Source organism: Apaloderma vittatum, unplaced genomic scaffold, assembly GCF_000703405.1.
Source record: "Apaloderma vittatum isolate BGI_N311 unplaced genomic scaffold, ASM70340v1 scaffold17932, whole genome shotgun sequence".
NCBI lineage: Eukaryota > Metazoa > Chordata > Aves > Trogoniformes > Trogonidae > Apaloderma > Apaloderma vittatum.
Window position 1 is genome coordinate 49,858 of NW_009704370.1, and position 22,366 is coordinate 72,223.

Genomic DNA, 22,366 nt, shown 5'->3' on the forward strand with positions numbered 1-22,366 from the left:
TTATGTGTTTAATTCACGCTCTAATAAAAAGGTAGCTCGTAATTTTCATTCTTTTTTTTGTTCAAAACAGTTTTTACTACTGTAGTAAAAGTACAACTTAGCTGAGCCTAGCATCAGTTGTTTAGAAGTTACCAGTTGTTCCTGAGGTGGATTGAATTGGTAACATTAAGTTGGTAAATGACAGTATTATGAATTGTTCTGCTCCCTGTAGGGACTATACAGAAACTGCTGTATGCTTTTATGATTAAAAAGTATTTGAATTATTTTGTAATCTTTAGGAAATCTGTTGACTGTATTTTTTTCCTCAAATAAAAATTGAAAAATGTACATTTCTTAAAATTACAACCAAACTCGTAATCTTTCAGAGCTAGCATGTTTAACTCCTGTGGATCCATAATGTAATTTTTTTCTCTTGTGTTGTCTCAGCAATTCCTCACAGTTCTCTTCTGTAAAAATACCTTTTAGTTCAATGTATGTGAATTCCTCTACTGACATCAGCCTGCTGAGTAGGACAATTCAAAACATTAAAACTTTCATGGTCATTTATTTACAGCAGCTGGTAAATAGCAGTAATCAAGGATTTAGCTTTGATGTGAATGTTTAATACTTCCCTGCTTCTATTATTTACCTGTCTTAGTGCCACAGCTATTTCAAGGCTTGGATCTTCTCAAGTCTAACTGAGCCTGGTAGGTACCCTTCAGAACACTGTCCATGGTTAACTTAAGGCTAAATGACAGCTGAGTAAACTCATCTACTTGCTGTACATCAGAACTGAGTTAAGGCATGATTGACCAGATTGGAGCTGGAGGAACTCAACTGATGTGCATGTGTGCTACGGAGTACAACTCATTTTCCTGTGAAAAGTCTGAGTCTGCCCTCCTTGCTTTCCCAGCTCTGTGTTCCCTGAGTAATTGTCCACACCAGTTGCAGTGACAGTGTATATTTTCGTGAATAAACTCATTGTTTTGAATAGCAAAGCTTGTGGAGCAATATTGTGTCTGTATTAGTGGGCTGGCTACCTGACTTGTCACATCATAGACAGGCAAGAGAATCCTTCCTAGCTCTGTATGTTTACCGCTCAATTTATTCTCACATAGTTACTCACTCCAGAGCAGTTGATTTTGGCTTGAGGGGTCTGCAGACTAATAAAGCAGGACTTTTGTGCTCACACTTAAGTAAATGAGTGACTTGCACAGTTAGTTGAAGGACTGGAACATTGTGATGACCTGTGGTCCTGTGACCTATTCTCTATTCTGCCTCTTAATAACCCTTTCACCAATTAATAATAGATCTGAGTGTAGGCTCCAGAGCAAATGAGTACTTCAGCATCAACCAGAACTGTTCAGAGACTCTTTCCTATGTGTTTTATACTCACAGAATGCAGTCATTTTGGCAGTGTCATAAGAACTACAATTTACTGTTGAATATGCATGGAGAACAGCTGTTTTTCTCCTGTCTAATGACCTTTATGTAGAACAAAACATAATCAGTGGGTATTTAACAATTAATAAAAGTTCTCATATCAAGTTAAAAAGTGTGCACATATTTGTGCATAAATATTTAAAGATGTCATTATTGTCCTTATTTTAAGTGTTGTCATGTAACAAGTTTTTAAATAAAAAGCATTACTTTCCAGCTGGTAGTTGTCCAGAGCATTTTCTCATGCTATTCCTTGTAACTCACTGAAATGGAGTATTATGGATTTGGATACATGCATATGCTTTTCAGTGTACAAAGTTTTCTTGGGAAGCTATCACACTAGGAAATTGTAATGCTCACTGCCATGAGAATTCTCTCACTATTACTCACTTCTGCATTTAGAGTTTGAAATTTTTTCTGATTTTGTGATACTCCTTGCCTGTCCAGTCACCACTTGTCTTCAGAAGAACACATGTAATACTTTGAACTTCAACACATTTGTTTTGCTGCTGAGGTAGATGCTCAGTCCTTCTAATGCTTTTGATACATTAAATTTGTTTCATCAGTGTGTCTTTTAGAATGAAGAGTTATGTCTGAAATGCAGACAATTTTGGTTGGTTATTGTTATCCATTATTGGTCTGAGCCAAAGGTCTGAAGAGAGGCCAGCACTTTTTAGTGTTTTTCAAAACGTTAACACATTAATCTAGCCCTGATGTGTTAGTGGCATTGCAAAGTGCAGTAAAGGAATTGTAAAAAAATAACATAAGGGAAAATTGAAGTCTTTAATTCTATACTTAATGGTGGGTTTTTTTTCCTAGCTAAATGTTTTCTAAAATACCAATGCGTCTTGCATCATACATGTTACAGTAAGACTTGGTGCCGGTTTAGTGCTCTTGCTACAAACCCAAACAAAGTAAAAATGCCTTAAGGTTCTTGGTATTCTAACACCGTATCCTGCAGGAATGAAAGCAGTTACTTTCACTGATTGAACCATTATGTCCCTTCTTAACCTCCTTTTGTCATTTTTGAAGCGTCTATTTTTTATCATCCCTAAGATAAAGAAGTTGCTACTTGATATTTGGAATTAGGCAGAGATTTTCATGTGCAGCAAACTAACATTCGACTAAGTTTAAATGCATCATCTTTAGGGGATTTCAGCTTTGTTCATCTCGAGACATCTTGGCTTTTCACTTGTGATACATTCCTGATGATCAGGTACTTGCTGTCTTCAGCAGCTGAAATGCAGGAGAGCCATTATTGGAAGTGATGGAATATTTTCTACACGTGCATTTGTTCAAATCAGACGTGATGTAGCTTGAACCTCCTTGGGGCTTCTGAGTGCAGTTGCAGGAAACAGTTCTTCTTGTGTGTAGTGGATGAGGAAGTTGGATGACTCCAATAAATGCCGTCAGGGAGTTCCTTCCGAGACAAATGTCATTGATGTGATCAGGGAAGTACCTAGGTGTGCTTTGATGAAAAACACAAGTTCATGAAGAACATGGCATGGTGTCCCCCTGCACTGCTATAAAAAGCGTGAGAGTCTTATGACTGACTGAATATGGTAGACATGTGGTGGTAGGTTCTATCCCTTGCCGTGAGTCTCCATTAAAAAACACATTTTTTTGAATAAGCAAAGGAACAGTGACTTCACCCTTTATTAAAATAGCTTGCTTGCAGTTTCAGAGGTGGAATTTGAAACCTGTTTTGCTGAAATGCCAAATGTTGTTTTTCTGCTCAGGAGCCACAGAGAAATCTACCTTTCAGAGATGAAAGAAAAAATATGTTAAAACAACATTTAGCTTGTTTTGAGCCAAGCAGCTTGTCTTGCAGTTCAGGCTTCTAAACCAGGCCGTAGCACCAGTGATATGAAAATCTGTGTTTGGAAACTCTTTAGATATTGGGATTTAATTTTTTTTCAGTCTTTTAAATAGCAAAAGGTTTTTCTGAGCATGTGTGAAAACAGTGTTCAGCTTCTTCCAGCCTACTCTGTAAGGCAATTTAGCAAGTGTAGTTGATCAGCATTTTTGAAGCATGCACACTTTGTTTCTTGAACCATAGTTGAAGTGTTGAGTTCAAGCTGAATTTTGCATTTAAGTGGAAGCATATATCGGAGTGGGAAGAAGGGAGATGCATCAAAAGAAGCTCTTTAAGAACTGTCATTATTAAAACATAAATAAATACAAAGCCTTATACAAAATTGTTGCAAGGCAAATTAAAAATCAGACCGATTCAGAACTTCCTGAGGCTGCTGTGATTCATTTAAAAATACGCATTGTGTTCAGGACATTTGCATAATCAACAGATGTAGTCATGACAAGATGCATTTGACATTGTATTTGTATATACTTCAATAAGAAGATTTAACAAATATTTATGCATGGGTTTTATCCATGTTTATCCAAAGAAAGGAAAAAAAGAAATCCAAGAGTGTGTGAGACCACAGGAGGAGGGCGTGAGAACCGGTAAAATTTTCAAAGTCTTACAGAAACTCACAAAAAATAAAATACTTTTTCCTCAGACTGCTGTTGCCATCAGTGGCTCCATTCATTTCAGCAAATTTTGATAGAACACAGAGGAATTGCAACATGTGCAAATAATAAAACTCCTTGTTTAACAATGTTAACTCTCTCTAAACTTTAGCGTGTGTGATGATATCATTTTGTATGTAGAGAAATAGTGGGGTTAACCTATTGACACTGGCTGTCTGTAAATTTGTGTTGGCATGGAATATTCAGCAGAGAGGTGGGAGAGGTTTCAGCATCTTTTCCAAGTGGCATTGCTGTTTCCTATTCTTCATTCCCATACCCTCCCAAGAAAATTTTTATTTCTCTTCATTTTCTTTTACTGAATGACTCATTTCCTAATTCTGTCTTTGCATCTTCTTGTCCCTCCCCGTTTATTTTGGATTCTGATGTATGCTGTTCTTCTTCAGCTCTGTGGTTATTCATACTCTGCCATGGTAATGATGATACCTGTTTCCAACAAAAATAACACTTAAGAAAGCTGGTTTTGTCACAGCTACTGTAATGCTCTTGAGCACAAATGACTTACACTTGGCAGCAATAGCAGAATAGTTAATTGGATGTCTTAGTGATAGGAAAAAATAAGCAAAAAAGTATATATATTTTGGCTAACTCGAATGTATGAAATATGTAAACATTTTGGACAAGTGCATTGTGAAGAATATATAACAAGCCTATCAGTGGATCAGATTCATTTTAACCAGGCAGTGTATTTCTATGCAAGTTCTTTCTCTCCTCTCTTCACTGCCCTTCTATGTTGGATGTGTTCAGTTTCTTACTTTTTTTCTTTTTCTCCTTTGAGGCCTGATGCTGACCTGATAATTGTGAACTTGACAAGCTTTAAAAGAAACTCTTGTCTCTTAATTAAATAGACCTTATTTTCTTATTAAAAAGAAAGTCTATGGCACATGCTTTTATGAAAAGAAATAAATCACAGATAATAATGACAACAGCAATAGGTCTCCTAAATCACAAAATAGCAATGTCCACAGTTTTATTACATCCACAGAATGTCAGTTAACCTTGGCAATGAAACAGAATGACTTTTTTCAAAGCATAAACTACTTGATATAGCTCAATCCTGATTTTGTTATTGGCAGTAGGTTTGGATGTTAAGAATACATGGACAGCATTAATTAAAGTAAGGATGCCTAAATCTTAAGGACCATTCTGAACTGAGAAAATTATCCCGTATAGTGGCGTGGTAATTGTGACAAGATAGGCACCAGTGAGACTGTAAGACAACATTTCTGGAGCCATTTGTTACCAGATCCTAATAGCAGACAATAATGCTGCAGTATTCCTTGAGGTTGCACTGCAGATACTAACAGCTGTGGTGTGGGTCCTTTTAACTAACCAAAAGCTCCTTTTCCCGTTGTCTTTTTAGAGCTGATACAAGTTAAATTGTACATGCAAGAAAAACAGCAGCATGTGCATGCGCCTCTGTGCTTGTGATTGCCCTATGAACTCTTCCCAAAATGTAAATGGAGGAAAATACAGTCAGTTAATGGACACAAAGATTTCTCTTTTTAAAGACTCAGTACTATGCTCTCTCTTGATTCTTAAGTTTTAGAAAGCAGTGTCTGATTTTCTACATCTTGCTTTTCTGTATGTAGCATCTCTGCCTAATAATTCTTGACCTTTTTTTTAAAACACACTTTTTGTTTTTTTCTTGTAGGACGGTCGTTTGCGAGTAAATGATCAGCTTGTTGCAGTAAATGGGGAGTCACTTCTGGGCAAGTCAAATCATGAGGCCATGGAAACACTGAGGCGCTCCATGTCCATGGAGGGCAACATTCGTGGGAGGATCCAGCTGGTAGTTCTCCGGAGACTAGAGGTGCAGACAGAGGTGAAGCAGTAAATGCATTTATTAGATGAACGTCTTTCCAGTCCCAGTGTTTTTGCATAAAAGAGATGATGGCTAAAGTCTTGGTGGCAGAGAGCTCTTCCTGGCAGTATGAATTCTTGGCAACCTGGAGGCAGGATTCACAAAGCATTTCTGGTTGATATCTCCTGGTCTTACTGTTCCTCTTGAGAAGAGCCTAAAGGTTGCCTCTTAATAATTTTGACAAGTATTATAACAAAAGCAAATGTGTTCCCAAAAAGGGTTAATTTAGCATTAATATGTTGATGCAGTTTTGGCTGTCTGCCATCTCTTCAAGTCAGTAGCTGGGATACAGACGATTTGAATTCTCCTGATTTTGTTTATTTTCATGATCAGAGACCTTAACACCTTAGTGTGATTCGGATTTTACTTCACTCTTTCTGTTTCGATTTCATTAGTATTTTAATTCAGTCCAATTGGGTGGGGGGGTGTATGTTCTTCTGGTCCTGTCCTACCCCCAACTTTTTTTTTTCCTTTCTTTTTTAACCTTCAAGGAATTAATATTTTACTTTCCCTGGTCAGATGAAGGCCTCCACTTCAAAATGACTTTGAGTTGAGTTGCAAAATTTGCTTAAGTAAGGTAACAAAAGAGGAGAAAAATAAAACTGTAATGGTTATGTTTTCTAGACATCGTATAAATTGATGTTTGCCAATTGCCTCTTCTTCTGAAAAAGATTGGCTTTATGATCTCTCTTGCTCCCTGTCATGCATATGTGCACATATGCACACTCTTAAATCTTTACATAGATAACATGTATGTAGGTGTGTATGTATACTAGCTGCTCTTACTATTACCCCAGTTTTAATTTTGACCCTTAAGTAAATATTTTAAGAGTTTTTCAAGGTCTGTACAGTTCATTAAAATAAAAATGCATACAAGTGGATATAGAAGGTTGTAATAAATCCCATTACAGAATTCAGAGAATTCAAGCTTCTTATTTAATAAGGATTGCTGGAACATTTTAAAATGTTAAGAAAAGTCATGTTTTTGAGTGTATTTTCATAAAATATTAGAGGGGGGAAAAGAATGAAGGTATCTTTTAGTATAAATAACTCATATTTTCCTGATAATTTTTTATTTGATTTACTACTGTCATTGACTGATTGAGAAATAGATTTAGAAGTGTATTATTTTCTGAAAATTATGCTCTAACTTTGTTAGGAGGACACTTCGCAAAAACCTCACTGATGTCAGTTGTGCCAGGAAAATATGAAAAATATTCATTAGCAATTCTGGAATATGTTAGAGGAAAACCCGTGTTTGCTTTCCTTTCCTATGTGACATAGCATTATACTGTAAGGAAGAATTATGAAGTGTATGTTTTATTTATTGTGCACTGTTGTGACACAAGAAAGATAGCTTACCCTCAATTAAACCTCACTCTTGCAAGTTTTCTTCATTTAAGAAAAGCCAATTTTTTTTAAAAAAACCTTCCGCTCAAACATCAGATTGACCTAATAAAAGTATGAGGCTGCTTTTTATAGTTTACAGTGTATATTATCCAGATGTATGAGAGAGGTAAATAATCTTGACTTGCGCCCTATGAAAAATGCATAATGAGGTCTTGATTGAATCAAATTCATTTTAGACAGGAATTCATTTTTATAGGGTAGTCTTTAGGTTCAATTGTAATTCCATTTGAGTCTAGAGACCATAGCAGAAATGGGTTGTTGCCCATTCTTTCCTTTCCCCAAAGCAGCTTCCTGAGTACTGCATCTCGGCTTGGTAGAAGGAGCGTAAATTTAGAAATGCATTATTGTTGTTATTGGTCAGGACACTAATGGAGGTCATCCATGACAGCTATGTTTTATAAGCTGAATACTCTAATTAGTCTGGTTACTGATCAGTTGTCGGGGTATCGATTGTGTCATTTATCAAAGAGCTGGAAAAGCAGATTTGTTGTTGCTGTTAATTTAAGGCTCCCTGTACCACTGGCTACAGGTCTCCAGTGTGTTTGGATGCTGCAAGGCTCTAGTTCCACTAGCAGTAGCTATGAGAAGGTAGCAAGCGTGGATCTCATGATGCAAGGAATCTTACAGTAACTAAAGAATTCCCAATAATGAGAAGAAACATAATTGTCAGTGGCTGTGTGGTGCGTGTGTTTCTGAACAGAGGTTCAAAATAACCCTTTCAAATGGTTCACGCTACTCTGGAGAGGTCCTCTGAGACTGCATTCATAGTGAGCGTGAGCAGGGAGCACCATGAGCATCCCAGCACTGAGTCATGTTCTGGGGTGCATTTTTTGCCATTTTATTATTATTCAAACTGTTCTCATTATATAATTATTTTAGTGCTATTATTATTACTATTATTTTTATAGTATTACTTATATTTTTTATTTTTATTAGGCTTGAAAGTCAGGTTGCAAGTTGATGTAACACGCTGTTACCCATTGGTTTGCATGCAATCATTTGCCAATGCATTAAACCTCTTGCATCATTTTACAAAGAAATTGTATGGGGTAGATACATCCATTTCTTCTGTTAGATGTGACTATGAAATTTGAAAGTTGATATATTTAGTGTAACATTTGCTGGCATAATGAACGTGCACTTTAAAAATAGAACCCAGTTGGAGGCCCCTTCAAAAAACAGATATAAAATCACAGAATCTGTAAAGGTTGTTTTGAAAACTAGCCATAATATTCCCCTGTGTGGGTTTTCTGTTTTCCCTGAATAACAAGTACAGAAATGCCTTTCTAGGTCTGTCCCAGATTTAGAAGCTGTGATTTTTTTTTTCCCCTTTTTTTTTTCTTTTGAACAACTGCTCAGGAGAATAAATTAGGCGATATGGCATGTATGGGGGGTGGGAAATGTCTCAAAAGAAAAGCTGACTAGAGGTGTGACAGGAGTTTGTTTAGCTGCTAGCCAGAAGACCTGCGTTTGGGAGTTTGGTGTAACTCCTTACTTGCAAAACTGCTCTAGTGTGTGATCGGCGGAACATATGCACTCAGTCTCTGAGAGAAGGGAACCAGCTGGCTGGCAGAGAAATACCATTGGCATTGCCCGTGTTCTTGTGTTGACAATGTCACAAGCTGCCCTCCCAGATGGAGAATCTGAATGAAGCCAGTTGTGGGTCATAAAAAAAAACAGTCTTCATTTTTTGTGCATCATTCTTAATGATTGTTATTGCTTATATATTGTCTTATTTCATGGTCAGCAAGAACAGATAGTCATTTTGAAGATATCTTTCAAGTTTCTCCTCTGAAAGGAAGCAATGTGCAGTGAATACATTACTTGATGCAGTATTTGTGCACTGTCTGTAGTGATGGCTGATCTTCTGCATTGTCGAATATTTAATTTTTTTGTTACCATGTGTGGTTCTGTTTTTCCCTTAGGAACGCTCAGACCAGGGAATCTTTCAAAAATCAGCCTTCGACGGGAGTCATAACTTTGCAGCTGCTTCCCGACGCAATGATACTATTCTGCAGCCCTTTGTAACATGCAGTCCTCAGGAAAGAATAAAAGGTAGTCTCTAGGTGTCCTTCTCTGTGCTAAAAGAATGTGCTTTGTGGTTTTGTTTTTTGAAATCCACAGCCACTAGAAAAGCGGTTAATTAGAGTAAGTGCATGCTATGTTACTTTGAGGCTTGAAGATCCAGCGAGGGTGGGAGAGCTGACTCAGAAGTTGTGAATTAGATTCCTGGCACAAATTCCAGTTTAAGTAACAGTTTCTAGCTCGCTGCCCCAACACGTAAGGTTGGATAAAAAACAAATGATGAGTGCAAAATATATGTTGTCAAAATGTTTATTTTCCATAATCTTTAATGAGCTCAATGATTTTTGCATTGATTTCTTAGATTATGTCCCAGGTTATGATAAGCTAAATGAATTTACACAAAAGCATGATACTCATAAAGTACACTTACTTATTTTAGACGCAAAGGTAAAATTGATTAGAAACACTCCCTTAATGTACAAATTGTAATTGTATTAACGAACTCATTACAAAAAATTAGGTAGACGTGTACACTGTACAAAGAAAACCTACATGTATGAGCATATGCAGGCATATACGTAAGAGCTTTAAGACCACTTATTTTCCCGTCTTCTTTCATTTCGGTTGGCATACTGAACTATCTGTCCATTTTGTACCTGACTCAGCGAGGTACTAGTGATTTGAAAAGTTTAAGTATTTGAGATGGTCTTGACCCCTGTGCTTTTAAGTGTGCTCTCATTCTTCAAGCCAAGAAGATACTTAAATACCTTCCATTACGAAAAAATTTTTCCTTTGATGAAGTTGAATTACGTGGGGTTTTTTTTTCTCCCTTCCCTAGATAACTGTGGAATCTGGGCGGCCTGCAAAAAGTAATTTTATAAGCTGCTATGATGACTGTGTGGGGTACTTTTAAAAAAAACCAAAGAGCCTGTATCTGTAAAGCTCACAGAAAAACTCCCATATAATTTAGGGGTAAATCATTTGTGCTGACTTCCATATTTTCACAGTGTGACTCCAGACAAAGAATTAGATATAGACCCAAGCATTGTAAATATTCAAAGATCAGATCCTTTGATTTAGATCTTCCTTATATTTCTCTTGTGTGGAATTCACACGGATTCTGTGGTTACAGGAGAAAAGGGTCGTCTTTGGAGCTAGTCTGCCCTGTAGAGTTAGTCATTACCAAAAGATCAGAGAGCAGCAAATAACTTTAAACAGTTACTGAAACGTATAAACAACTGCTCTGGAGCCATTGATACAGGTGAATGGCAACAGGTAACTTGTAACTTAAATAAAGTTCAAAACAAAGTATGTGGAAGAGCTGTACTTTCAGATAAGGATCCTCCAACAGCAATCAAAAAATCACAATGACTAATTTGCAGCTCATTCATAAAATCATTTTCATTAGACATTTTTGTAATTAAAAACAATTATAAAAAGCCATTATAGCAAAAAATATGATGGCCTGAGAATAGAGTGTATGTCAGATGTGAAAAGGATGCTCTGGATGCTGCTGAGGGCTTTTGTCAGGGAGGATTTGTGGCATGACTGGGGCCTCCCAGCCATGGCCTGGGAGCAGTTTGAAATTGGGGTCAGTGGACAAGAGATGCCAAAAACGATTCTAGCACTTACTAGACGTATCATTGTATTGCGATTTCTGTTGAAGATTTGGCATTTGATGCACAAAATTCAAGTGATCTTCATGGAGAACTGCACAGGCACTTTCAGCAGCAGGGTTTCTGCAGCAGGGCACCGATCTGAAATTTTCTTGGTGCAAGGCACTTTGGGCTGACAGTAGTTCTGCACATTGTAGAAATCTTTCTCTGATTTGGAAGTCATAGTATTAATTATTTTTGAGCTAATACTCGCTTTGCTTTCCACATGGGCTTGTCCCTTCTTTCCAGTTGCTGGCTTAACATTTTTTTTGCATTGTTTCTTACACAGTTTTGTCCTCAGTCTTTGACGATACGTGTAAAGGCAAAACACTGCATCTGTGCACAACCATCCATTAACTCAGTCATGCACTTTAGGTTGTGTCTCTGTTTAAGGATGCGAGTCACAGACTTGATGATCTTCTTGTGACAGACAGGAACAGTCCCTTGTATGTTCCTATGGTCTGCTGTCCCCCACATCTTGTCTGTAGAAGTACAGTTGGTACATTTTAACAAAGAATAATAAAAGATAGAAGAGATTTTTAATGTAATACAGGATCTAATGTAAAAATTTATTGACAGAGGCTGTATTACATTTAATAAAATGTCACTTTCTCAATTAATGTTTTATAATAAGTTATTTCCAGTATCATTCACTGCTTCTGCCAATAAAATTCTTAAAAAGCTCAGCAAAAATACACTGAAGCTTGGCCTGCTAATATTGCTGCTCTGTTTTAAGAGTCTTTTTTATTATACATGAGCAGGAAAAACTAATGTCTGGGGAAAATTGGTTATAGCTAAACCACTACATTTTGTCTTGCCTGTGGATATTTAAATAAAGGGGGAGGGGATACTGATCCATATTGAAATGCCAGTGTTTGTTCTATTTTTGCATGAATAATACTTGCTGCCTTCAGGTCCTCACTTCTTTTGCTGCCAAGCTGTTGCACAGATTCAGTGTTTTTTAGAACAACCTCTTTGAAAATTGATACTTCAGTGCCAGCAGCTTTACATTTCTGGTGTTGAAAGATTACTGGAATGTGTTTCATTAGAGGTTCTTATATATTTCTTATAACCCTGCATTATACATGGTTATAGGGGAAATGCTGTCATCTCTCTGGTTAAGTAGTAGAATAATCATAAGCCGTTTCTACTACCATAATCTGCTGAGTCTTCAGGCTTGTACAAGCAACTCTGTTTTTATATGTTTATGATAATGTCAAGATAGAAAATTAAGAAGTGAAATTTTAAATTAATGTCTAAATTTTGCTTGTAAAGTTATCGTGTATCTTACAGACAGACTCAATTATTTACTCTCCTGTACTGCTCAGTATCCGAAAATTCACTACTTTTCATTTAGTGGCTCAGCAGCTGCTCTGATCTCTCTGAATCTGTTAAGATCACTTCCTGAGGTCTTGAACATGGAGCCAGTGACTGACTCTTAGGTTAAATTCTCTCACTCTTTTGCTTCTGTTCTCATTTTGCTGAGAGCTGTAGTCCCTTGTGATCCTTTCCAGTTCGCTCAGGAAGTCTGACGTTTTTCTCTGCGTACCATTTGTGTCCTGCAAGACAGATGCCAGCGGTAACCCATCACCAAACAGCCTTTGAGAAATGACCTATCAATTACTGTGAATCAAATTTAATATAAGTACATTATACGCTCAGCCTCTTGCTATGGCTGTTGGAGGCTGCTCAAAGAGGGTAAGGCACAGTGTAGGGCTGTGAGTTATTGATTGATTGATACTCTTTCTTCTGTCAGGCCACCTGTTTCCTGCTTGGGATAGTCAGTGGTTTAGGGACTTCCTAAATCAGAGGTTCTGTCTGGACTGTTGTGCCATTGACACCTCTTTAACTTAGTCCATTTCTTTCATTTTTTTTAAATCTGGTTTCAAAAATATCTTCATGGCAATGAGTTTCATGGCTTAATTGTGCAGAAAAAGATACTACTGTGTGTTTGTGCTACGTTTGCTACTTAATAGCTAATTTCAAAGCTTTCTGTTGTATCCCCTTTTATTGCTTCTTACTCTAAAGCAGAGAGAATCCTTGCCTGTGCTCTTTGTAGGAACGTTTCTGTGTCCAACTACCTTTGCCACCTTTTCAATATGTTTCTGCCTTTTATTACATCCTTTTTTGGACAGGAAGAATGAAACCTGAGATGCTATTTAAAAACTAGGCACACCATTAACTCTGAGTTCTAGTTGGAGTGTTTGGACTTTTCTTGAGGCTCTGAATGTCTGTCTTCTTTTGACTTCACTTCAAAGAACAATGCAGTACACTTCTGTTGTATTTTTCCAGCATGATAATTTCTGAAGAAATAGCCCTTGTGCCTGTGTCAAGACTACTCCCTACTCCCATGTGCATCACTTCACAGTCACTGACAGGGAATTTCACCTGCATTTCCAACTTACTAATATCCTCTAGTCTTTCTGCAGAGTTTCATACTCTGCTTATTTTTAGTAGTTCCGAGTGTTTTTACATGAGTAAACCTTTTCATCTTCTGATTCATCTTTCAAATAATCTAATTACGTTGATCAGCATAAGTTTCCCTTTCTTCTAAATTGTTTTTACTCTGAGAGCTTGCCATTTACTCCTCATCTCTGTTTCCTGTCCTTGAATTGCAACTGGAAAGAGTTTTAAGTTAATGCCGGAAGCCAGTGTGCTCATACCTTGGGTAACTTACCCACTTTCTGCGTCACACTGACAATTGATGGGTTGTAAGGTCTCTTAGATCTTTTTTCCTCATTTGCTTACCTTCTTATTTGTTTTATGATGTTCTCGCTTTTCTTGAGATGCGAGGTTTGAACTATTTCTTACCTTTCTGACCTTTAGGGCGCTATCCAGCCAATAGCAGTTTTAGAGGATTCTCGAGCTAGTAGCGTGATGTTGCTGGGTTTGTTTGTTTGCTTTTAGGGCACCATCTCAGTGCTCTGACCTAACAAATATAACCTATTGCTGTCTGCCTTGATCCTCTCCTTGTAAACCCTTTTTCTCTCAAGCTAGATTAGTACTTTCATGCAGGATTGTGCAAAAAGGCTGGCAACATTCAATGCAACAGAATAGGTCACCTGAAAGCGTAGTGTGTCAGTATTGTTAAATTGCTTACATGCCATTGAAATTCAAGAATTATTAAGTGTCCATGTTCCCTGTTAAGTTTTGGAGGGATAAAGCCATATTCTGCATTGACAAATGCAGAGACTTTTTACAAGATTAGACCTTTAGATTGCAAGATGAATTTACAGGACAGTGACGAAGTGGCCTACAGCAGGCCATGTTAAATTCTATTGTTGCTTAGTAAACCCCTGAATGGTTTAATTGAGTAGTTCGTGGTTTTTTTGGTCCAAAGTAATTTTCTGTTGGGAGCTGTGAATGCCTTTTGTAGAGGTAAAGAAGGAAATACCGGGATGATAGGAAAAGGAAAACTGTAATGCAGAAATGCTTCTTTCTTCTCTCACCGTGGGATAACAGAATTTTTTCTTCTTCTGAACACTTTGCTGAGAATGTGGTTCTCTTCTGTACATGAAAGATGGTAAATGCTCCTCATCAAAGGGAATGAAAGCATGAGCCTACAATCAATTGGGATGCTATGTAGAAGTGAAAATGCACTCAAATGGAGTAAAGCAATTTGTGCCTTGCACTCAACTTCACTGTAAGCAAAAGTTTCCCTATATTTATCTTTAATTATGCATATGCAAATCTGAAAATCAGCTCTTTAGGAAATCCCAAGGGGTATATTTTCTGCTTGGTGTGATTTTAATTCTAGTTTAGTTAGTTTAGAGATTTGAGTAATTTGCAACTCACTTCAGCATTGCTTGAGGCCTTCCAGTCCAGTTATTGATCAGTGAACTGGTGTATTGGACTTGTTCCTCCTGCTTATTTAACCCTTGTTTAAATTTTATTTTAGAGTTTCCAGTGTCTGATCATGGCAGTGGTGAAAATGAAACCCCTCCACCTCTCCCACCACATCCTAGTGAGGATCTGCTGAATGAGGATTATAATCATAGGTTGGACTTTGGCTATTCTTAATAGTTGCAGCCCTAATTACTTATTAGTGATTGTGATATAGTACTTCTAATTAATTTTAAAATCACTTTTTATTTTGTAAAAATTTGTGCCACTGTTTTTAGTCACCTGTATGATCCTTTAATATAAGCAGGGAGTGTTATTTTAGCATGCAGTACATTGTTCATTTCAGTTGTTCATAAGCTGCAGTACCACAGCTATCCCTGATGTATGGATCACGATACCCAGCATGTTTTCAGTAAAACACAGAGAGGCCCAAAACATAATCCCTATTTAAAAATTAAAAAAAACCACGTTATTTTAAAACTATACTAATAGGTGCTGGGTAGAAATGCAGTGCCTGAAGTTTCTTAAAGCTTTAAAAGTCCTAGTCAAATTCAGTTTGTAGGAATACTTCTGCAGTATGTAAGCTAGAGACATTCCTGAGGTTACAAAATGAAGCTTCAGTAAGTTTGAACACTGAAATGTGTAGGGGAAAAATTAATGGACACTTTCCCAGTTGTAAATGAACTGGGTAGGTTTTTCAGCTACTCAGGTATTTTAAGAATACCTTTTGTAAACACCAGTATGTTGATGGTACAGTTTGGCAATAAATGTTTGTTTTTTATTTTGGAACTGTCTTCTGATTTTAAAGTATTAAATGTATATATATATATACATGTATCTGTGTTTCTAACTGAAGAGAGACACAGAAGATTTCACTTGCATTGCAGTGAGGTGTTTTGACTCTTCTCAGCTGAAAGCTACTTTGACTTTCACACAGGTGGAATTTTGAAGTGTTTAGATATTTGTCTAACTTGAAGTTATTTAAAAAAAAAAAGAAAGAAAGAAAAATAGCAAACAACAAACCAAACAAACAAACCCAAAGCATAATACCTTGGAATTCTTCAGACTGTTACAGCACCCTCCATAAAACCTCCAGGCTCCAGCATCTGCAGAAGTGGTGCAAGGCTGTAAAATAGCAGATGTACACTGGCAGCATTTGTCCACCTTTCTATAGCATGTTATTTGGAAATGCAGTGGTTACTCAGAAATAACAAAACGAAAAAAAGTAAAATAGCAGATACTGGAATGTTCATCTTTTCTTCTGCTAAATAAAATATGAGTTGTTTAAAAGCAGTTATCAGTAAGCATTTATATTTGCATCTGTGATGAAAAACAAGTGTTAAGTCTCAGAAGAAAGTTGAGGATCAATAAATTATTTTAAGATGCATGTCTGTAAGCAACTGGAAAAAGACACGTGCATGCGTGTATTCGTGCATGCTTTAATTAGTTCACTTGTGTTTTGAACTGGTGCCTGAAATACTTAACATGTTCTTTTTTTCTTTTTTTTTTTACAGCCCTATCATAAATTCAGCAGTGCGTTTAGCAGATCAGCACATCAGCTTCAGATCTTTGACACCAGCCAAGCAGTCTGAATCAATTAATTTGAAAGCCTCAAAAAGCATGGATCTGGGTAAGAAGGGGTGGGGTGACGTACAGGTCAGCTTTTTAGCTTTAGCCCATCTGCACCATTGCTGTTTCTTGCTTTTGTTTCTTAAACACCAACATTAGTAAGTTCTGCAGAGGAGCTGCAGTGATGGGGACGATGGTCAGCCTCCTGTATTATCTAATTGCAAGTACCCTTTTTACTGAAGCTGAAGTAGGGTTTATATTTTTCTGGTTTTTTTCTTAAAGGCCATTTTACCATTTTATAGCAATCTTAGCTGAGGGGGAGAGGGAGTGTTTGTAAAAATGAGCAGAAAGAATTGCTGTCTGAGTTTTCTGTGTCTAAAAAATACAGCAAAACAGCAATAGCAAAAGTAATTTTCGTGCAGAATATAAATGGTTGCAAAACTACAGTGGACAAAGGCTAACTTTCCTAAGACAAGTTGTATATTTCTTCATTGACAATGACAAACACAGACAATCAAAGTGTTGTGGTAGATCTTTATAAATGCTTGAAGAGTGGTAAGGTTATGGTCCTCTACCCATCAACGCCATGAAGAAAATCTTGCAGGGTGGATGAAGCAGAAAGTAAAGGGTTATTTCAGTACTGGAAAAGCATTTGCGGGTGGAAGATTGAAGGGTTATTGCAGCTGAAACCTGAGTCATGTTTTAATGAGAGTTTGAGAAAAAATTCAGAAAGTTCTTAGGCCTTAAATAAAACTAAATAAGCTTTTCTTTTTCCTTTTAATTTTTCTTCATGGCACTCATTCTTTGTCTGTGCTTTTCAAATTCAAGTGTTGATCGAGTAGCTTTGAGACCTACCATTTGGGTATCTTCAATCATAGATGTATGTGTTTTGTTGGATCAGATTTTGTACACTGAAAATGATGAATTTATTATATAGTTTCAAAGTAGCTTTTTGGTGGTGCTGATATTTTTTTCCTGAGCTGCTCTAGACTGGTCTTAGATTTTGTATTGTTGATTTTTATTGCCATCATATTATAAGATTTTAATATAACCTAAGATGTGGTACTGCTCTAAGGTGTAAGGAACACTCGTAGGTGTAAGGAAAGTCTCACAATTATTAATGCAGGATAAGAATGAGTACGAATTCGTTTAGGGGAGGTTTTGCATTTCTGTTCCAGTGTTTTGATGAAGAATATTGCATTAGATTTTTTTTTTTTTTACACAGTGGAAATTCTCCTCAACAAAGGAATGAGTTTATAGATTTGAGTCAAAACATCTGTGCTATGTAGTCTACTAGAAAACATAATGTTCAACTTTATTGAATCTTCTTTTAGAAAAATTTACTTGCAGTTCCCACAGAAGTCACTAGAAAGAGTGCTCACAAGCATCAATGTAAAAGTAGGCAATGGGAGTGCACTTGGGAGCGTATTCAAAACTATGAGCTAGCTTCTACTTCCTTTTGTCCTGGTCTTTGTTCATTTATATTGTGAAATTCAAATTCTTACCAGCAACCTGCTCTTGACACCTAGAAATAATGCTATGACAATGTATATGAGTCATTAAATCATAGTCATTAAAAACTGTAATAAAAGTGGGTGCAAAAAATAAAAGAAAATAAAAATCAGGTAGAAAAAGGTCTTTAAATCTTTTAGAAGTTGTTGCTCGTAGAAGGTAACTGTTGAAAACGCCCCTTCTGCTGTGGAAGTTTTGATTGTAGGCACTAATTTTTTATCCTTCTTGCATATGGGGACGTGAAGGTGAATCTGTTAGTAATTTAAAGAACTGGAGGGACTATGAAAGAATTGTACCCCTCCTGTGTTATATGAATGATAATAAATGAAGTAAAATTGGTTGCACATAGCTTGTCAAATAAAGAAACTGAGGAAGATGAAAGCTAGGACCTTTTGCAGTTATCCTCTAGGAAGCACTGAAGTACCATGTTCGACTTCCCACCTTTTGAAAGATTTTAAGCAGAAGTTTCTGGCTGGAAAGGTAAAGAACCCTGAAAATCTTAGGTGAAGTAACTGCAATATAAAATGCTTCTAATGCAAATAAAATCCTAATAATTTGGAATATAAAGCTGTAGTTCCAGATGGAGCATTCATATAATGCACACTCCAAATGGATTTTTGGGGAAGTAAAGTTATTTCTTAGTTTGTTTTGGTATTTTGCTCATTACTTAACTGCAGTCATGACCCATAGTAGCTTCTCATCCCAACATGCAGCTGTGTACTTGTTACTGATTTCAGTGCATCGTTTGCCACAAAAAAAAAGAAAAAAGAGGGGAAGCGCTGAGGTCTCAATGTTCCAGACCCAGAGTTGAGGCTGTGAGAAAGATTTGTTCAGCACCACAGAGGAACTTTGCAGCAGATTTGATAACAAAGAGAAGGTATCCCCTATCTGAAGATGCTTGTGTAACTACTGGGTCCTATTCTTCCAGTAGAAGTGGGGTGATGTCCACTTACTACTTTTCTTTTGCACTCAACTTCTGCCAGTCCCTTCCACAATAAATCTAACACGAAGAACAGAAAAGTCACAGAATTGGAATCTGAGAGGAGAGCTTCAAGACCTTACAAAAATGTGACTTCGATGCAGTTTCTTTCCCTTTAAAGCAAGTTGGCTCTGAATCAGGTGTCTCCAGAAATCTGGGAAGACTTTGAGGTTACAAGCTCCAGAAATCACCAGAGCCTCTCTGTGTAGAAATAACATCATGAAATCAGTAGACAATGGACTTGATGTGATACAGGACATAAATGTGAAATGGGTACTGCTGTTGCATATGAAACGTTCTACTTCACCCTGAAATGTGTATAATGCATCCATTGCCCAAGCACAAGATTATGAAGGCAGGGATTACATAATGTGGCATCACTGTCCGAAGGACCATCAAAGGCAGATTATGGAAACTTTTAAAGACAAGAGACCTGAGAATCCAGATATTGGTATGGATTGTGAATCTTATAAGAAAATAGTAAATTCATTAAATTACGGAGCTAATGAAATTGTATTGTAAGGATCTTTTCTGTCTTTGATGAGGGTTGATGTATACACAGGAAGCAAAGCTGTTAAGCAAAGACTAGCCTATAATTACATAGATTAACAATGGAAACTCATTTAACAATGATACTTATTTTATCAATTTTATATATTTTAGGCACAGACATCTTTCAGTGCTTAATCTGTTTTCCAGTAGTATCTATTTACAAAATAATAATTATTACAATTATAAATTAATATCCTCAGTGAATGATATCAGGACAGAAGAATGAGTAATCAAAAAATGTTCAGTACTGCTAGCACGTTGCATCAATTTGTCATTGTCACTCTCCGGACCAAATGTTGCAATAAAAGGGCCTTGGTGCTTGCAGCAAAAGCTGTGGGTTACTTGCCAGTAGGGCAGATGTGGTTTAGTTTATTGACTCTTGGTGCTTTTCTGTATTGTTTGATTGGACAGCTGGACAGGAGCAGAGGGCATGAACCATTGCCACCTGATTGTTTAGGCAGGGATCCGTGCCGTCATGCCGCGACTCATGTGAACTGACACAAGTTTTAACTGCCAGATTCACAAATAGCATGAATCCAAAAGTGACATCTGGAGTTGGTGCATTTGAAGAACTCAAGTGATTTGCAAATGACTTAGTTTTTGCCTGTATCTACCCTAAAAAATTAAAAATCTGTGGCGCACGTGAGTTACTGGGTTGCTATTGTAGAAATGAAAAAAAAATACAAAACGGCAAGTATAGTGGTAGTGCTGATTTCTTTGGTTTCGCAGACATGAGCAGAACCTTCCCTCATATGAAACAGATATCCTTGAGCAAAGTGTATGGAGGCAGGGTGACTGGTTCCCTGCTTCAGCATCCATCATTTACACAGTGGTCAAAGGCTTCTGAAAATTTACAGCCTCGTCCAGAGTAATAGGGTTCAGTTTAGTTCCATATCAGCTATAAGTCCTGATGTTCTTCCCTGCTGCTGTGTTGAGATAATGAGAGCACTTTCTGGATTGCTGGTAGAGTTCATATCCTGTGTCTTCTGGTATATCTTTTCTTTGCCTTGTCTACTTTTATTCTGAACTGGTGGTGATAAAAGAGCACAGCCACCCCTTTCCTTCCACCCATCCTGACACCTGACACATCCACACAGTTGCAGAAGTTTTTTTTAATAGGATAATAGCATTTGAATATATTGGTGAAGAAAACTTCTTACAGCATGGTTTCAAGAATTTGTGCAGGGCCAGCCGAGGTCTGATTTAGAGTGCGTGCCTGTACTGATCAAATTTAGACTGCATGCCAAGTTTGGACTTGTGCTTCTAGCATAATGTTAAAAATAAGCAAAACAAATCCAAAAATGCTTGTAATAAATGTCATGTTGTCCCTTCCCACTTGAGCAGTACAGGTTTTTTTTGAAACTTAACAGCAGATTGAAAATGAAGAGGAAATCAATGTCTTCTATACAGGTCATTGAAAGGGTGATTTTTCCCTTACGTTTAACGCACATTTTCCCATACATTCTCCACAATTGTCTAGAAAATAATTTCTGTATAATAATTAATCAGAATCCATTTTCAGTACTGTTTGTTCTTTCTTTTAACTATATTAAAAAAGTAATTTTTGTGGAGAATGAATGGAAATATGGATTGTTTTTTTGACGTTGTATTGGAAGGTGAAAATTGGTATGCTTGAAGAAAAAGAAAAAAGGTATTTTATTATTTATCTCCAACACCCTTGTTTTCCATAAATCTTTATGCACAGGAGTGATTTAGGCCATGCATAAATGTACTGTAAAACCTACAGCCATGGGAATTGTATTAAAACACATGAAAGTGTGGCTTGTTTTAACCCGAAGCAACACGAAATTGAATCACATGTAGAATTATTTTTGAGGATGTTGGTATAATAACCCATGACCACTATCCCAAGGTACTGCTCAACTCCCCCTTCCTTTCCCATAAAAAGCAAAACCCATAGATCTTAACTGATTAAGCTCCACAGCCTGAAGAAATGGAAATGTCCTTTACTTGATTTTAAATGTGAGTGAAACATTGTTTGCTCAAGCATCATTAGACATACTAAGAGTCCCTTAACCTTGGGGCATACTTATTAAAGATATCGGCCAATTTATTTATGTATTTAGGAATAATTAGCAAGTGAATCTGCAGGATGTAAAGTATGGAGTATTCTGCAAGGAGAAGCCAATATTTAACTAAATGCTAATTTCTTTGTTAGTGGAGGGATGCATTTGATTACAATTCATACTTTTAAGACACCTCAAAACAAAGAGGAACCAGTGTTTCATATCCAGAAGGATGTGGAGAATACAATCAAGATGCTACTATCTACTTCCTGGTTTGCTCCAGAGTGTAATTTGGATATTGAAATACCTATCTCAAAATTTAACCAAATGAGGACCAGGCAAAGCTAATGGAGATTAGTCTTCAATCTAAACAATGTTTTGATTCAGGTATAATTAAAAGAATACGTTTTGAGAGTTTTCTAGTGAGAGTTATGGTACTAGTGAGACAGAAAGGGGTTTTAAGTTATTAAATCAGTATTTCATATGGAATACATTTGTCGGGTTGCTGAAACCAACTTCAGAACTACTTTTAGGAGCCACTTAAGTTCATTAGAACATTAATGAGGAAATGGAGAAGATGATGGCTTAGAATTCTAGCAGACTTTTCAATGTTATTGGCTTATAACAGTGATTTAACAAATCATCTCCTGAAGAGAAGACTTCTTAAAAACCAAAAATGTCATGGGTTTAGGAAAAACTATATTGCTTATGGCTTTAATTGTCTTTGGGATCAAGGGCCAAGATAAATTTAAAAATTATTCTAGCTTATGTCATGAGTAACTTTCTGGTACTGTCAGATTAGATGTGTGTTTTCTGAGGCCACTCTGCAGAATACTTTTTTTAGAAATGGACACAACATAGTTTTCTTAGTTCCAGTAACTTTCAAATTTCTGTTTGTAAGATCTATAAGTAGAGAATGAAACAAAATGATTTATTAAGTGATAGGGCCACAGTGAATTGAATT

The 22,366-nt window shown here is 36.8% G+C and overlaps 1 protein-coding gene across 1 annotated transcript in view; it reads left to right on the forward strand.

The window, feature by feature from the left end:
• Positions 1 to 22,366, forward strand: part of PARD3B (par-3 family cell polarity regulator beta) — a gene marked incomplete at both ends in the record, with an annotated part of 63,448 nt that overhangs the window by 35,287 nt on the left and 5,795 nt on the right. Inside the window, 4 exons of the mRNA XM_009865026.1 lie at positions 5,621 to 5,791; positions 9,166 to 9,295; positions 14,819 to 14,918; positions 16,278 to 16,393. Coding sequence (XP_009863328.1) covers positions 5,621 to 5,791; positions 9,166 to 9,295; positions 14,819 to 14,918; positions 16,278 to 16,393 — 517 coding nt within the window. The remainder of the gene's footprint in view (positions 1 to 5,620; positions 5,792 to 9,165; positions 9,296 to 14,818; positions 14,919 to 16,277; positions 16,394 to 22,366) is intronic.